Source organism: Dysidea avara, chromosome 5, assembly GCF_963678975.1.
Source record: "Dysidea avara chromosome 5, odDysAvar1.4, whole genome shotgun sequence".
Taxonomy (NCBI): Eukaryota; Metazoa; Porifera; class Demospongiae; order Dictyoceratida; family Dysideidae; genus Dysidea; species Dysidea avara.
In genome coordinates this window covers 39,481,987-39,501,270 of record NC_089276.1, presented here as the reverse complement: position 1 = coordinate 39,501,270, position 19,284 = coordinate 39,481,987, and the positions used below count along the sequence as shown (strand labels likewise).

The 19,284-nt window shown below is 35.9% G+C and overlaps 1 protein-coding gene across 4 annotated transcripts in view; it reads right to left on the bottom strand.

The window, feature by feature from the left end:
- LOC136256331 (hemicentin-1-like) overlaps positions 1-19,284 on the bottom strand; it is a 45,197-nt gene that overhangs the window by 12,736 nt on the left and 13,177 nt on the right. For 2 of the 4 annotated variants that reach the window (XM_066049263.1, XM_066049264.1), the window contains exons 9-19: positions 18,237-18,512; positions 13,811-14,086; positions 12,669-12,950; positions 12,323-12,607; positions 9,907-10,182; positions 7,857-8,126; positions 4,856-5,125; positions 4,369-4,638; positions 2,573-2,851; positions 2,234-2,509; positions 158-430 (exon numbers count right to left, since the gene is read on the bottom strand). In XM_066049263.1, the coding sequence (XP_065905335.1) occupies positions 158-430; positions 2,234-2,509; positions 2,573-2,851; positions 4,369-4,638; positions 4,856-5,125; positions 7,857-8,126; positions 9,907-10,182; positions 12,323-12,607; positions 12,669-12,950; positions 13,811-14,086; positions 18,237-18,512 (3,033 nt within the window). The remainder of the gene's footprint in view (positions 1-157; positions 431-2,233; positions 2,510-2,572; positions 2,852-4,368; positions 4,639-4,855; positions 5,126-7,856; positions 8,127-9,906; positions 10,183-12,322; positions 12,608-12,668; positions 12,951-13,810; positions 14,087-18,236; positions 18,513-19,284) is intronic. The other 2 variants (XM_066049265.1, XM_066049266.1) reach the window with 2 other exon arrangements.

Genomic DNA, 19,284 nt, shown 5'->3' with positions numbered 1-19,284 from the left:
TACATCAAAGTGTGAAAAAGTAGGAAATTTTTATGTGCCAACATGCCCTATTTTCATAGTCTCAGTCAGTAATGTTGCTGTTGAAACCTCCCTTAAAAATTCCTGGCTATGTCCTGTTAAAATACATACATTTGCCACGCTTATAAAAATAGCTCACTTTCCAATAACACTGTTGCATCATCACTACCAAACAAATTAGTAGCAGTACAAGTGTAGTTGTCAAAATCTTCATGTTGTAAATTTGATAATGTCAATTTTGATTTTCTTACAGTATCACCATCAATAACCATAGCTGTTCCAACAATGTTACCATCTTGATCCATCCATGTTATAGTGGGTAGGGGTATACCAGTAGCAGTACAAGTGAACATCACACTACCACTTAACATTGCTGATGTGTCCACAGGGCCTTGTGTGATTACAGCAACCACTGTGTGTACAAGTATATCTCCAGTCATTATAACATTATATTCTGTTGTACTAGGAGTTATTTGTTACACTGATTACATGACAAGTTTGCACAAATCAAATGAATTTATGCTGACAATCACAAAGTTGTGTAACTAGGAGACATTAACAGCTGAGATAAGCTACTATAACTGGCAGTGGTGTAGCTACCATTGAGGTAACTGAGGCAGTTGCCTCGGTAAAAAATGCTCAACTGACCAGGCTGAGCAGGCCTGAGTTTTGGCACCCTGAATTTTCTACTCAAACGTTACTAGATACTAGACAGCATTACCGTACCACACTCAATAGAATCTATGGCTGTAGTACTAAGCAGGGCCAGAACCCATGGTGACACCGTCCGGCATTGGATGGATAACTTTTCAGCTACTTGAATTTGTAAAAAGATCGAGATACTCTAATAGAGCAGTCACCGTAATATACTCTAATAGAACATTCAGTACAGATTATAGCCACTATTCTCATTACACTGCTTGGTCTAAATCATTTAAATCAATTGATCACGCATATCATGTATTAGCAGTTACAATTAAAAAAATAGCCTCCACATGCCATTTCAAAGCATATATTTTCAAAATTTTCCTTAAGGGAGCATGCCCCATAGACTCCCTAGCTTGACATGCTTAGCACATGCAGTTGAACATCACATCAAAGAGATAATCTCTGATTTGATTTTGATTGATTTTTTGTTTAAACTCATGACATTCGGCATAGCCGTTCTTCCACATCAGAGTATACTGAGACACAAGTACAAAACTGAAAAACATACAAGACATGATACATACAAAGCAATACATTTAAATAATACACAAATTAACTATTATGTCATACAGTGGGTCTTCGTTAAAGTGACAAATTCTCCATGCTTGTGGGGCACTTCAAATGGTAACTTATTCCACCAGCAAGTGGCACGATGTCAAAACGACAGCCGCTGACTTAAAACATCACATCAGGTCAATGCTGAAAAAGTAGTGTGCATGACTATGGCCTGATCACTCAAAATATCTCTAGAGTTGTCTAAATCAATTTTTGTGTTGAGTGCAATTAATAATTGAAGCATGGTATGCATATACTGTAAGCTAGAACATTACTTATGACATGTAGAAAATGCTCAGAGTCTTCTGAAGCAATGTCTTTCCATCCAACCAGAGAGTCAACCTGCAAATGCTGAAAGTGTGTGTGCAATGAGTTGAGTCAGAAGCTGACCCTCTCAATTATTTCAATTATAAACTTTGCCTCGGTAAAATTTTTTCCTGGCTACACCACTGACTGGTTATTTTGCTACATATAAGTAAGTATATTTAATGGACTGTAACTGTTTTTTATTTTAGAGGTTTTGATTTTTCATTCCAGATATGTAACTGTATCAGCAAGACCCAGCATGTATAGTTTGCATCAATGTACTTTTTGTTGAAATCATAGTACAATGGGTAAAATAATGGTGCAGCACTTAAGAAATTTTTGCACATTGCATTACTCAGTAAAACCTAGTGCCATTTTCTTCATGGAAAGTTTGAAAATGTTTGCATGCTCATCATATCTCAAAGAATGTAACCACAAAAGATCAAGATACTCTAATAGAACAGTCACATATGTTAATCAATATAATAAGCATGCGATACTCTAATAAAAGAGTCACTTTAAGGTGACATTGTAGTCATGCACCCAGAAATGGTCAATTAACAAAGATTATAATGCTGAGCAAAATGTAATTTTATAATGAAAACAATAAAACTACGTATATAGTAACCAAACAAACAGCACTCACTTCCCAGTAATGCTGTTACATCATCACTACCAAACATATTAATAGCAGTACAAGTGTAGTTGTCAAAATCATCATCTTGTAAATTTGACAACATCAACATTGATACAGTTCTATTAGCATCAATAACTATATCACCAGTGGCCTCAATACTGTTCCTACTATCACTACTCCATGTTATAATAGGTAGGGGTATACCAGTAACAGTACAAGTGAATGTGACATTGTCGTTTATCATACGTGCCATATCCATTGGACCTTGTGTAATTTCAGCTGAAACTGTAAAGAGAAACAAATAAAATGTAATAGTACTTGCAAGTACAGTATATATTGACCACTCACTTCCCAGTAATGCTGTTACATCATCACTACCAAACATATTAGTAGCAGTACAAGTGTAGTTGTCAAAATCATCATCTTGTAAATTTGATAATGTCAATGTTGATAGTCTTACAGTATCACCATTAATAATTATATCACTAGTTGTCCCAACAATGTTACTATCTTGATCCATCCATGTTATAATGGGGAGGGGTATACCAGTAACAGTACAAGTGAATGTGACATTGTCATTTATCATACGTGCCATATCCACTGGGCTTTGTGTGATGTTGGGAACCACTGCACATAAAAAGTTTCATAACAATGTTAATAATGTATAATATAGGGATGGGAGATTATATATCAATTCTGGAATTATTCTAAACATTTTGATGTTGAGTTGTGCATTATAAATAATTATGATGTTGTGACATCACATGGAAGGTTTAGCTTGTTTTGTTAAAATAAATAATTCATACAAAGTCAAGCATAGCCAATGGTATTGATGCATGCAAAGTTATAACATCATGATAATTGTCATAATCGTGATATTTTGTATCATACAATCATGAAAGTAACAAAATTTCACAATCACTCAGCCCTAGTATAATACAGTATATGTATGTTGAGCCATTAAGTGATTAATCAATACTTGTCATGTTAGCATTGAGCAAAATCAAGACATGCATGAGGTAGTGTGTCATGAGGCCAAAAAACCCAGCAAAGTTTATTAAGAAGATACCCTTTAATTTACAAATATTTTGAAAATTGTCAGCTGTTTTTGAAAAACATTTTTGAAATAAAGCTGAGTTGCTATAGCTTAGCTTCCTGCTGGCACCAGATCACCTACACACATAATAGTGCCACCAGTCCCATCTCTTCAGGTGAAAATGGTAATTGCAACTTTAACAGTAATTATCAGTTGCAATCAGTATGTCTTTTTGACATGCCTAACTGTGTTTCTAGCTTAATCATGGAGATAGTGTGCATGCAGAGTATGGTGGGTAGACAAGATTCAGTACCAAGTTCATGGTGACAATGAAACTCCTCTCCAAAAATGGGCTCCAGATCATCTCATCTACATTATTATGGTGCGCCAAAATCCATTGAATAGAAAGCATCATGATATGAAAGCTCCATATAGCAACATGTGACTTCACAGTCGTGTGATCTGCTTCAATTAGGAGGGTGGTGCACTGGACACTGTGACATTTTCAGAAACTATTTTTTTCAAAATGTTTACAAGTTACCATTTACATGATCGCTTCTCAAAATTGTATAAGTTTTTGAATTATAGCTGCCTACCAGGCCACTGTGATCACTTCAGTGATTCCCGAGATATGAGCATGTAGACTACACAAGGGAATGGTAAGGAAAAGCAAGAGGTAATATGAGAGATTGTATTGTAACAAGCAGTAGGACACTGTAGAACATGTGACAGTCACTCAGTTTATTGTATATAACATTAATTTTGTGGTAGCTATTAAGCAATCAGTAGCTGTATAACCAAATTCCTTAGATAAGAGTGGAGGTATTCCATGTTACAGTTGTAATTTATGGTGAAAATTTAGATGTGAATGCCTGTTGATCAGTTAATAATTCAGGTCTATATTTGAGGCTGACAGTTTTTTCCTGAAGTTTTGAAAGCCCCATCCTCAACCTATAATATATTACTAAGATGGCATTTATTTGCATGAGACTTTAAAAAAAGGAAAGAATGGTATGTATTAACTTTATATTACCAAAATTGAGCAAACATATGGTATAATTTGTGTTCGTTACTACTTGCACTGCATACACCTTACAAGTACACTCACTTCCCAGTAATGCTGCTACTTTATGACTACCAAATATATTAGTAGCAGTACAAGTGTAGTTGTCAAAATCATCATCTTGTAAATTTGATAATGTCAATGTTGACTGAATTGTAGTATCATTAATAATCATATCACTACCCATCAGTATAATGTTTCTATCCATCCATGTTATATTGGGTAGGGGTATACCAGTAGAAGTACAACTGAACATCACACTACCATCTAGTACTCCTGGTGTGTCAATAGGACCTTGTGTGATGGCGGAGATAGCTACAGGCAATAGCGAAATATAATTTTTAACATACAAATAAAACAACAAACATTTACATGCCAAAATGAAATGGTAAGGTAAATATCCTACCATAAGGGAACTGTCTAAAATGGCAAAATGTATTGATCAACAAGTCAATTGATTATCTTTTCAATATTCGCAAACATAATAAGATTTCTCATAACAACAATATAGTATATATAAGAAATAACTCACTTCCCAGTAATGCTGTTACATCATCACTACCAAACATATTAGTAGCAGTACAAGTGTAGTTGTCAAAATCATCATCTTGTAAATTTGATAATGTCAATGTTGACTGAATTGTAGTATCATTAATAATCATATCACTACCCATCAGTATAATGTTTTCATCCATCCATGTTATATTGGGTAGGGGTATACCAGTAGCAGTACAAGTGAACACCACACTACCACCTAGTACTCTTGGTGTATTAATAGGACCTTGTGTGATCAAAGCAGTCACTGTAGATTGAAAAGAATTTCATAACAAACAATATAACAAGTTTTAAAAGAATAGGAAATCTTATTAGGGAATGATGCGAGCTTAAATTCTGATTAACGTGATAAAAGTCATTTACCATAATTATGTACTTGCTGTTAATACAGTGCATCACAAAAGCAGGAATCTAACATGTGCTATTGTGAATATTCAGCTCTAACATGTTAGTTCCTATAGTTTCAGTTCTTTTCATTATTGTGATCCTTCATCTTTAAGATAAATCTAATAGGTGAAGGGACAGGGATACTACAAAGAGGACAAGTAAACAAAAAAATTGGAATTTTCAACTAGAGTAGGGACCATAGCACATTGATAAAAGTACTGGAGTAGTGCACGATATTAAATTACAGTAAAACAATAAAAAGTGTTATATCCCTACTGTGCATTTCCATTATGGTATCTTGAGCACAGTAGGGATATAACACTTCTTATTGTTTTACTGTGATTTAATATTGTGTATTCTCCAGCTTGTTTCAGTACCTTTTATTGATGTGCTATGGTCCTTGAAAACTCCTATTCCTTGTGTTAACATTTTTGTAAATAAAATTATGACTGGTGAACCCACCCATGCTGCATCAAAAGAAAGAAACAGTGCCGAATGTCCCAGCTATTAATTATCATCTGCAAAGTGAAGTATTTATTATGCTTCGTTGTCAACTATGTTCAACCCATTACACAGCATTATGATCAAGAACTGTTCAAAAAGCACCTCTGCAATCAAAGTAGCCACTATAAAAATACCAATGATTTCCATTATGAAGGGAAGCCATCATGTGCTACTGCCAAATCAGTACCTTTTGCTGTTAGCCAAGATCAGTGGCACACAAAGTAGGACACTGGTAAGTCAATGAAAAAGGCATTGCACATATTGCTGTATGTCAAAAGACACCTCTTGGGCCGATGTAACATCAAACAGTGAAAAAATCAAGCCTGTAGCCTTAGCCGTTATTGAGAGTTATGTTTGTCTGAAGGCACCAGTCAGTCAGTCAGTCAGTCAGTCAGTCAGTCAGTCAGTCAGTCAGTCAGTCAGTCAGTCAGTCAGTCAGTCAGTCAGTCAGTCAGTCAGTCAGTCAGTCAGTCAGTCAGTCAGTCAGTCAGTCAGTCAGTCAGTCAGTCAGTCAGTCAGTCAGTCAGTCAGTCAGTCAGTCAGTCAGTCAGTCAGTCAGTCAGTCAGTCAGGCAGGCAGGCAGTCAGTCAGTCAGTAGAAAATTCCATTAAATAATATATTTAAAAATTCTGTAGCAATTTGTTGAAAGTATTTTGGGCCAATCTGAAAGCTTGTTTGGGCTTGTTTTACTTACCAATACTGTTATCAAGGAAAATTGAGGCTGGTTTTTTGGGTGATGTTTAATTAAGAAAAAATGTAGATATCCTGGTTGATTGTTCTATTAGAGTATCTCGACCTGCTATAAGATTATGTGTCAAGCACATCTTCCACTCCAGTTTCTTGAGAACATCTCTTTTGCCAGATGTGTGAACTAAATCAACTTGTTGGATGTAAGAACTGTAGCTTAATAAGACCAGATACTTTGACATATAGTATATTGCTTTTGACAGAGCTTGATGTCAGTTAACAATGAATTCAACTTGCAGATGTTCATAGAGAACATAGACAGTGGAAAGAGGGGCTAGGGGTTGAAGCCCTCTCACTCTGAAACCCTTCTCAGTCTGAAACCCCCTTGGTCTGCTAAGGGGAGGGGGGGGGGGGAGGTTAGCCCCCTCTCAGAATGATATTTCGCCGAAATTATCCTTGGGGCTGAAAACCATGGAAAAGATTGATATACTCTAATAGAACACTCAAACAACCTAATAGAGCATTCAAAGAGCTTCATAAAAATGTGTTCCTAAAAGTATTCTGAAATCAAAAATAAAACCTTGCCTATAGTAGGAATTGAACCACCAACCTCTTACTTGAGAACTGGTGTAATACCAAGTGTTTCCACTACTGGCTGTTTTGCACTGCTTTTAAATGCTGTATGTTTATTAACCCTGTAGTCAACAGCTAGAAGCTTTGCCAAAAGAGGTTTTTATTCAATGCAATTAGTAAATACCTTTGACTAATGAAGTTGGTATTTTAGTTGAAGGTTGAAATGCTTCAAATTGTACCAACAGGTATTATAGTAGATATCAGAGGCCTAAAAGAAACTAATCAATGCAAATGTGGAAGTTGATATGATGAGTTGAGTGATTTCCACACTAGAATAACTTCACCACTTATAAGTATAGAGGTGTGTGTATCTCACTGTCAATGATCCAACAGATATAAATTTATAATTAGAAAAGGTTTTTCTTTCCCTGTGGTCTCTTAGAAAACTTCTCGGCCTTGAAACTTTCACAATTGCACAAATTGTGGTATGAAACTGTTGCTACATGTAAATAACCCACATTAGTGGCTCATGGCTATTTTTTGAGGTGCACACTTTTTACTGTCTTGGTTTTGTGACTCACTATCATGTGTTTTGATGTGCTGACTACTCCCTTCCTTGTTAAATCCTAGATCCACTCCTGAAAAGAATTGGGTCTTGATTCCACGCAACTAATACTACCAGATCATTAAAAAATCAGTATTATTTTATACTGGCTTTTACTGGTATATAAATATTATTTTAAAGATCAGCCTCTACAATTAAGTATAATAATTATGCATTACACAACATTGCTTCATAATAAATAAATATGTTAGTGGTCACTCACTTCCCAGTAATGCTGTTACATCATCACTACCAAACATATTAGTAGCAGTACAAGTGTAGTTGTCAAAATCATCATCTTGTAAATTTGATGATGTCAATGTTGATAGAATTGTAGTACCATTAATAATCATATCACTACCCATCAGTATATTGTTTTCATCCATCCATGTTATATTGGGTAGGGGTATACCAGTAGCAGTACAAGTGAACACCACACTACCACCTAGTACTCCTGGTGTGTCAATAGGACTTTGTGTGATCACAGGAACCACTATTAGAATAAAATAACACAAATTATATTGGGACATAAGAACACAATACATTTTTTGGAGAACAATTTTGGGAACCAGGTCAATATACTTATTGATTAAGGCTTGAGTCTATTAACCATTATATTTTTCTGTTTACCCATTACACTTTTATGAAACACTAGCACAGTCATCCTACGGTGTTAATTGTTGTATTTCCCATTATGTCACATCTCTTTATTACAACTGGTACCAAACAAACAACTGTTACATCAAATGCTTAATTTTAATAAGTAACATTATTTGTAGCTACTTGAAAAAATGTGTTTTCAACAAGCCTGTTTATTGATAAGCAACATTTCTTGCTATTAAAGCTAATTTCTTAGTACTAATACTTGTGAGCAAGAGTTGGGGGTAATGCATTACAGCGTTACATAATGATATTACTTTTGTAGTAACGAGTAATATAACGCGTCACATGATGGAGTAGCAAATAATATATAATGTAAATTACATCTGGAAATTGTAACGAATGTAGTACTTTTTTAAAGCTCATTATATAGGCCAGACACTTAAGTGGTTTCATTTTGGGCCTAGAAAGCACTGGAGACAGTGTGAACAAAGAGTGATAGTGTATGGGGAGTGCCCTTGAGGTCAAGATACTACAACAAACTATGTTTTTATGGCTAAACTACACCAGAGAAACGGATGCCTTGCTTGTAGTTGTAGGTAGGTAGATGGTTGGACTTGCTTACTAACTTGTAATGAACAAATTGTAATAGTATTACTAGTTACGGCCCTTAGGGCAATGAGTAATATGTAACTCATTGCTTTTTTCTGTGAGTAATATGTAACTGTAGCACATTACACTGTGTAGAGGTAACAAGTAATACATATAAGTTATGTTTTTAAAGTAGCAACCCCAACTCTGTTTGTGAGAATAAAATCATTCCACAACATTGTTTCACAGTTGAGTATGTCATTACAGGCCTTTGCAGAATGATAATATAAAGCTTTAAAAATCATGAAACCTATTATCATTTGTAAAGGCACTTAGCACCCTTGAAGGTGCTGGAAAAGCAGTTTTTTGGTGATTTCATGACAAAAGGAAATAATTCATGAGGTTTGATCAGTTAATACTATTTTTTGCATCTCTTTAGTATTGCGTTTCATATACTTCAGTAAAAAATTGACCCAATTGGTCCAGGATTTTCCTATAAATGGGAATCACCACTGACAGAATGGCAAGATTTGCTCCTTTGGTTTATACAGTGTCACTACTGTGTTGACTGTTCTATTATAGTGACTGATCTTTCTATTAGAGCATTTCTGTGATAATTATGGTCTGGCACATGCCTCACCTGTTATGCCTTTGCTGACATCTAGTAATGTATAACATGTGATATGTAGCAGTGTTAGAAATAGTACATTTACAGCTGGTGACATGATATGCATGTTGACCAGCCCTAATATCTCACTTTAAAGTTCTGGTCACATTTCTTAGTAATAAAGTATGTGACAAAAGTGATCACTATTGTAAAAATGAAGCTCACTAAACTAAAGAGCAACGTGAATTTTTGATTGGCAAAAGGTAAAAATTTAGAAACACAACCGGCTATAGTACAGTAATCTATGAATTGCTTTACATATCACTTTATAATGCTAAGGTCAAGTGAGGTAAACATGTGGCATAATTTGTGGTATTGTTACTCCTACAGCGAAAAGGACACCTGCGGTATTGCATAAAATTAACAAAGACACTCTAAGTGCTGTCATGTATCAGTCATTCACAAATAAACTCACATCCCAGTAATACTGTTACATTATCACTACCAAACATATTAGTAGCAGTACAAGTGTAGTTGTTAAAATCACCATCTTGTAAAATTGATAACATCAATGTTGACTGAATAGTGATACTATCAATAATCATATCACTACCCATCAGACCACTGTTATCGTTTTCATCCATCCATGTTACAACAGGTAGGGGTATACCAGTAGCAGTACAAGTGAATATGACATTGTCATTTATCATTGCTGATGTGTCCACAGGACTTTTTGTGATGACAGCAGCCACTGTGAAGATTGGACAGAATTTTATAACAACACGTGATAAGAGGATAGGAATAGATAATCCTTGTAGTGAGTAATGTGATAATAGGAACTAAGACAAAGAATTTATCTACTATACGTACAGGTTGTATAATTACACTACAATTGAAGGGGTCAGTGGAAAAGGGGGGTAACCCACATTTGAAAAGAGGTGTAAAGTGGGCATTAAATAGAATTTTCAGACATTTCTAAATTGCCATAGACTAATGCAAATTAAAATTTGGTTATGACTTGAACCTTTAAGCTCTGTTGCTAAATTTTGTGGAATTATTATTGACATGCCTAACCAGGCATTTTGTTTTTACAGAATGGCAAATCTCAAAATGTGGGTTACCCCATTAATTTTTTCCACTGACCCCTTCAATTGTCAGTTTACAGTAATGCTATATAGTACAGGTAATTGGTTGTATCAATTACTGTGATAAGTAGATGTAAGGATGCATTAAATACAAATTCAGATAATTATAATTACCATACTATATTTTCATATACAGTAGACCCTCGGTTATCTGACCCTCATTTATCTGAAATTGGAAATGACTGTTCTATTAGAGTATTTTAAATACACTAGTTGTTTATAAATTGTTTCAACTGTATTCATGTTATAAGACAACATAGGCAGAAAAAGAAGGGGTGCTGTGGAGCACCCCCAACTCTTTCTAGTGTTGCACCGATAATCGGTTCAATAATCGGTATCGGCCGATATTGGCTACTAGCCGATTAATCGGTTTTGATTAAATCAAGGCCGATGTTAATCTCCACTGCGCTGTGTAGTATAATGATGTGGGGGAGGCTAGACATAAGTTATTTGGCATTTTAATCAAGTTATGTGTTAATGGTTTAGCAGTGACTACAAGCCATGCCCATAATAAACTGTCAGGGTTTAGGCCATGCCCAACAATAAACTGAGGTTTTTAGGTTTCTATGTAGTACCAGCCACTTGTCTCAACTGTATAGCAGTAGTAAAATGTACTTAAAACCTGTTTACCATGAGTAACTTTTACTTGTGGTATACATCTAACTTTACATTTTAGCCTAGAATGAGCTGTATATCAGTGGTTATGTCACTAATATGAGCCATTTAATAATGATGAGGATGAGTGTTAGTACTATTAGTGTATATCGGATCAGTTATCGGTATCGGCTAATTCTGTTGCTTAATATCGGTTATCGGAATAATCGGCTAATTTGGATATCGGTGCAACACTAACTCTTTCACAGGGATGCATCCCAATTCAAAGCTGTATTGCACAATAGTCATCACATGAATTCTTGCAAGGTTTCCAGAAACTGGTCAATAGGGACCCACTGACTATGCTGGCATAATAATGAGTATAATAGATGCATGAAAGTATTGAGCATAATGCTAGCATAATAGGAAGATAACTTGTGCAATATTTTAAATTCTTGCATATCAAAATACATATGACACAACAAGATCTATATATTCTAATAGAACAGTCAGTAACTCTAATAAAACTATCAGATAGGTGACTGTTCTATTAGAGTATACTAATCTTTTCTGTGACATGCATTTTAACAAACAAGGATTTACAGTCTGTGCTTCAACCACTAACTGTTAAGTGAAAAGTTATCAGAAAAACATGGGAACTGAGGTATAAATATTGAGCATAATTTTAGCATAATAGGTGAATATGGAGCATTATTTTAAACATAATAGGTAAATTTTTGAGCAGTGAAGCATAGCATAATAGGTAAAATAATGAGCATAATTGGTGGGTCCCTAGTATACTGGTCAATCAAGATGGAAATACTCTAATCAGTCACTCTAATACAACAAAGCATGCATTAAATAGTGTTTGATTAACTGCTAAAACCACTGAAAATGTATTAAAATACAATCTAATTTCAAAATTCTCCAGGAGGTATACCCCCAAACACCCTAGAATTAGCTTGCTTTGCAGATGTGGCAGTCCATGTCTAGACAGATTTACACAGTCAACATCATTTAACTGAAAAGTAAGTGTGCCCAGTTGATGTGTGCGGTCAGCAAAATGGATAATAAGATATGGTACAGTAAAAGCAGTATTATGTAGGCCATATGAACTACGCATAATAGTTTTATTAATACATAATTACTCACTTCCTTGAATCAACAATGCAGACCTGCTGGTTGTACCATGTTCATTACTAGCATTACATGTGTATGATTGGTTGAAATCTGATAACATTAAGTTATTCAGTGTTAATGTAGACCTGGTTGATTCTTCACTTTCTGCAATATTACTAGTGGTAGGTATATTATCATTACTATCACTACTCCATGTTATGATTGGTGCTGGAATACCAATAGCCCTACAAGTAAATGTGACATCACCACCAAATAATACTGTACTATCCTCAGGAGGTATTGTGATGATCGGAATTGCTACATGAAAACAACAACACATCAACAACTCGTGTGTTCATTACATCTACTAATAACATACTTGCATTGACAAGCATTGCCACTGCAGTCACTGACGCAAATTGATTTTCAGCAGTACAAGTGTAGTTAGTGAAATTATCCATCTGTATATCAGATATGATTATTTCAGAATATATTGTAGTCATGTTGGACATTGTTTGAGCAATAGTAGTAATGTCACCACCAGTGTCACTACTCCATGATATGGTGGGTAGTGGTATACCAGTAGCAGTACAAGTGAACATCACACTACCACCTATGAGACTTGTCACTTCCAATGGACCTTGAATGATGTTAGCTGAAACTAAAAGAACATAGAAAACATTAGTTGATATACGAATATTTAAATAATAGATCTTAAGCTACATATAGAAGGAGTGTACTGGTTGTATCAAGTGATATGATACACTAGCTAAAATCCAGAAGAATTTCAGTTATGAGTATCTGTGAAATGTTACCATTACCTGTTGCTATTTTTATAACAGCTTGTCAGTACTACAGCCACTAATAAAGCTGGGATTAAATGTTCACTATATAGAACAGTTGGCAGTGTAGGTGACCACACTTATATTTTGGTAATCCCTACTCAATTTAAACCACTAAAGTTTTCCTTGTACCTAGTTTGTTTTTATACGACTGGTGAACCCACATCAAAGGAAACAATGGCACTAGACACATAATATTAGTTTTGTGTCTGAATGTGTGCCCCAACTATCCAGTATTGGAAACTAAGGTGGCAATTCTGCTTTGTTTTCAGGCTAGGTTCCACCTATTACAAATATGATCATCAGATAGAGTACATGTAGTTTAATTGACTTACTGACTGCACAGTAAAAATGACCTAGTGACTGTCACTATATTTTGTGGCAAATCCCAGTGAGGGTCACTAACCAATCAGTGACCCTCACTGGGAATTGCCACAATAAGTAGTGACGGTCACTCAGTCATTTTTACAGTGTGACACAAGGTGTGTAACATACATACATGTCAACATGAATAGCATGGAAGGCAAGATTGAATGAGCCTGTAATTTAGATTGTATATGATACCCTGGTTAATAAGATAATTATATCACTCCAATTATAGCACTCATGCACAACCACATTCTGCCATTTGTATAAAACTGTAAAAGTACTGAAACTGCAGCAGCAGAATTGTACTCACTTCCCAGTAATGCTGTTGCAGTGTCAATATTAAATGTGTTACTAGCCATACAGACATAGTTCCCAAAATCATCATCTTGTAAATTTGAAAAGGTCAATGTTGACTGAATTGTAGTAGCATCAATCATCATATCACTAGGTGTTCCAGCAGTGTTACCATCTTGGTTCATCCATGTTATATTGGGTAGGGGTATACCAGTAGCAGTACAAGTCAAATTTTCACCACCACCTATCGTTGCTGGAGTATCAATAGGACCAACTATGATCATGGCATCCCCTGTGTGTACAAGTAAGCAATACAATGAGCTTAATATGAGTTAAAACAATTGCTGCTATATCAAGACACACGGTAGTGTGTCGTGCGGCCCAAGAAGCCGGCGCGTAACACCCGTGAGTATATTGACAGGAAGAAAGAAAACGCAATTTTCGCACCTCCGTAGCTCTGTGCTTCCTTGATGAAACAAGACGATTTTTGCTGTGGACATGCCCTCCAACTTCAGCACTCCACATTCCAAATTTGAGCGAAATCGCTTCACGCGTTCCCGAGATATTCGACTTCAACAATTGGCTCAGTTTCTTCGTGTTTTTTTCCTTCTTATTTTTCTTCCTCTTTTCGCACACTTACAAAAACTGCTATACAACGCGAACGCCATATCCGATTGCCTTGACATTTGACACACAGAAGGGGGGTATAAAGGCGCATCTCGGTACCAACTTTGGCTGGAATACGATAAACAGGCAAAGAGGTATGAGCGATTATTCACGAAAAATAACACCAATATGCCTACAGAGTAAACCGCGTATGGGAAGAAGCTTAAAATCGGTGGGTGAATAGGTTAACTATTGAACCTCAAACCTTTTGTGGTTTGAAAGAAATCGAGCTTAAAACCAGGAAGATACAGCGAAAAAAACCAACAGTGTGTAACAATTACGCAATCGAGATTAGCTAATAAAAAAACGACTGCTTGCCACGCCTACCAGATAAACCGCTTGGGGTAATGTTTTGAAAATCGTTGTACAGATGGAGTAATCATCTTAGAAAGGCTCATCAATGGTGTAGAAGAATCAGACTTAAAGCCACGGAGTTATAACACGAAATCCAACTTGGTGCAGCAAGTGCGAGATCGAGATACTCTAATAGAGCAGTCATCCTAATAGAGCAGTCACCCTGAAGAGAATTCAAGAGATCAGCTAGAAACAAGAAACCTGTATAGAGATCAGCTACACACAAGTCACCCTGTAGAGAGATCAGCTAGAAGAAGTTACCTTGTAGGGAGTTCATGCAACTATGGAAAGAGATAGTTCAGCTAGAAGAAATCACCTTGTAGAGTTTAGCTACAAAGAAACCACCATGTAGAGAGTTCAGCTACAAACAAATCGCCCTGTAGAGAGATTACCTTGCAGAGAGTTCAGCTACAAAGAAACCATCATGTAGAGAGTTCAGCTACAAACAAATCTCCCTGTAGAGAGATCAGCTAGAAGAAGTTATCTTGTAGAGAGTTCAGCTACAAAGAAACCATCATGTAGAGAGTTCAGCTGCAAACAAATCACCTATAGAGAGTTCAGCTACAAACAAATCTCCCTGTAGAGAGATCAGCTAGAAGAAGTTACCTTGTAGAGAGTTCAGCTTCAAACAAATCACCCTGTAGAAAGATCAGCTAGAAAAGTTACCTTGTAGAGAGTTCAGCTACAAAGAAACCATTCTGTAAAGAGCTCAGCTGCAAACAAATCACCTGTACAGAATTCAGCTACAAACAAATCACCCTGTAGAGAGATCAGCTAGAAGAAGTTACCTTGTAGAGAGTTCAGCTACAAACAAATCACCCTGTAGAAAGATCAGTTAGAAGAAGTTACCTTGTAGAGAGTTCAGCTACAAAGAAACTATTTTTTAAAGAGCTCAGCTGCAAACAAATCACCTGTACAGAATTCAGCTACGAACAAATCACCCTGTAGAGAGATCAGCTAGAAGAAGTCACCTTGTCGATAGTTCAGCTACAAACAAATCTCCCTGTAGAGAGATCAGAAGAAATTACCTTTTAGAGAGTTCAGCTGCAAAGAAATCACCCTGTATAAAATTCTGCCACAAACAAATCACCCTGTAGAAAGATTAGTTAGAAGAAGTTACCTTTTAGAGAGTTCAGCTACAAAGAAACCATTCTGTAAAGAGCTCAGCTGCAAACAAATCACCTGTACAGAATTCAGCTACAAACAAATCACCCTGTAGAGAGATCAGCTAGAAGAAGTTACCTTGTAGATCGTTCAGCTACAAACAATTCACCCTGTAGAGAGAGCATCTAGAAGAAGTCACCTTGTAGAGTGTTCAGTTACAAAGAAACCACCATGGAGATTTCTGTAATCAATATATGTATTATATATATAATTTGTACATTTACTGATAAAATATTTAAAGTACATCGACTTCATCTTTTCTTCTTCCTGTGGTAAAGAACAAAAGATAGATTAAAAAAGTCCCAAAGCCTCCCAAAGCCGGCCATAGGCCGGCTTTGGGGTATACAAATACAAAAAGAAATGAAATCTAATCCAAAACAGCCAAGCTGTAAAAAAAGTGTGCGGCCCTCAAAAAGGCTATGGTGAAAAAAGATGTGAAATCCAAGGTGGCGGCCAAGAAATGGCTGTGATGGTAGGTTAATGGTAAAAATTTTAATAACGACAATTCAGGTGAATTTTTGTGCCACTTGGTCTTGGCACAAAATTCACCTGAATTGTCATTATTAAACTTTTTACCATTAACCTACCATCACAGCCATTTCTTGACCACCACCTTGGATTTCACATCTTTTTTCACCATAGCCTTTTTGAGGGCCGCACACTTTTTTTACAGCTTGGCTGTTTTGGATTAGATACTACTAACTATAATACTCTCTTTCCATTAAAAGGGCTTTGTGCCTTATAATGCGATCATTTCACGTGATACGGTGGTAGTTGGGCAGGTGAAAGCTTACACAAAATAACAACATTACAAGTAGAAAGAAAAATTAGGAATTTTAAGTAACAAAGAAATAAGTAGTAAAACAAAGGAATAGCTAAAAAAAGTGGTGAAACAAGGAAGGTTTTGCTTATACCTGCAGATATACTAGTGGACATTAATCCCTAATTTAGTCTATACCCATGACTGAATTAGGGATTAAATGTCCACTAGTATATCTGCAGGTATAGACTACCTTCCTTGTTTCACCACTTTTTAGCTATTTCCTTGTTTCACTACTTTTTATTTCTTTGATCCCTTAAAATTCCTATTTTGTCCTTCTACTTGTTCGTTTACTTTTCAATAACTACTAAACTAGTGCATGCCACATTAAAAGACAGAATAGTGCCAGGAATGCCATAAAAGTAATTTTGCATCAGAAAATGTGCCCCCAACAACCAATTACATTATGGAAAGGGAGGTGGCCATTATGCTTTGTTTTCAGCTATGCTTTACCTGTTATACAGAAAGAACAATACGAGAAGCAATCAATACAGTCGGTACAGAAAATATGGGTGATAATCAGCCACAGGGAAGCTGCATCACATATTGCAAATTAACACCTTGCATTGTCAGCAAAAAGAACTGGAACACAAAGGAGGAGGACAAAGGCAAGTCCATGATGTGTTTGTACATACTGTGGTTGGTGAAAAGGCACATCTCTGGATGAAGCAACATTGAACAGATCCAGAGGAGGTTGGTCGCACATCATCATGCATCTCATGTGATCTCAAAGAAAAGTTCAATCCAACACCATATTCTAATTTGCAAATTGATGTGGTTTTCAGAGTCTTTCTTTAAGCTATCCAACACTTTGTGACTTTTCTGGTTAATAAACAAAAAATAGTTACGTATACATCTCATGAATGTGACAAAAGGACTTCATAATAATAGCGTCAAATTTCAAGCACCATGTTTGGTTGCACAATTACACATACTAATCATGTTGGGCTATGATGAGTGACCAGCCTCCGTTGGATCAGGTTAATTATACACCTTCTAATAGCCAAAATGCTGCAGGTTGACAGCAATTAGGAATTAAGAATTAACAATATGAGAAGAATCTTAGAACTAAAAAGTAATTCCTACTTTAGACTTGACGATAGTATAGAGTAGGGATTAAATGTTCCACTAGCATAGCTGCAGGTGTAGGTGACCTCCATTGTTTCATCGTTACTATTAATTTCCTTAATCAAATTTAAAATTCCTAGTATTATTGTTAGTGACATAACTTGTGACTGGTGTGTTCATGCATACCGAATCACAGGAAGAAGAAAGACTTTAAAATATGAACAGCCTGGTGAACTATTTAGCTGTTAAGGTTTAAGGCTGGGGTTACCCCATGCCTAGGTAATCATAAATGTGTTGTGAGTCCCTGGTGTACTGCACCAGGGAGTTCTGGTAACTCTTATACAACAGGTAGACACAGTGTTGTACTCACTTCCCAGTAATGCTGTTGCAGTATCATTATTAAATGTGTTACTAGCCATACAGACATAGTTCCCAAAATCATTATCTTGTAAATTTGAAAAGGTCAATGTTGATAGAATTGTAGTAGGATTAATCATCATATCACTAGGTGTTCCAGCAGTGTTACCATCTTGGTTCATCCATGTTATATTGGGTAGGGGTATACCAGTAGCAGTACAAGTCAATGTTTCACCACCACCTATCATTGCTGAAGTATTAACAGGACCAACTGTGATCATGGCATCCCCTGTGTGTACAAGTAAACAATACAATAAGCTTAACATGATCCCTAATAGCTGGATTGTTGTTGTACTTGTGCATAAACACTGTATAATACAGAAACAACAGTATAATATAGCATTAGTCTCAGTTACAAATCAAAAGGAAAAATTCACAAGAGTATTTATAGTTGAAAAGAATATTTAATCATGAATTTTTATTTGTACCACATAAACTGACTTATACACATACTAGTCAACTGCAGTAGTACAAACTCTTATGTTTGGTTAGTTTACACTTATCAAGCCAGAGAAAACACACAAGTGTACCCTAGTGTGTACACATGACAAGTTTCCCTATCACATGACTATCACATGACTATCACATGACTATCACTGCCTGCATAAGGTGACAATACTAGTGTATGCAGTGAAACAATGTGAGTAGGACCAATGAAACATGCTTAATTATAAGGCTCTCAAAATATTATTCTTTCTGGAAAATTATTTTCCTTACTTATTCCCTAAAATTTCTTGAAGTGATTCTTAACCCTTTGGCTCTGAAGTTGATGACAAAGTGTTTTGTTAAACATGAACACCATTATAGTAGCTCTCACAGCTCACATGCATTCAAGGGCATATATCTTGTAAATGAAATATTCTATGAGTAAACAGTTGGACCACATTACTCTGTGATTAACAGCCATTTTCTTAAGCTTTATCCGAACATCATAGTGTGATTGAGTGTCATATCTGCATTGGAAAAGTCTTTCAGCCATTTCTAAGATGATAATTATGATG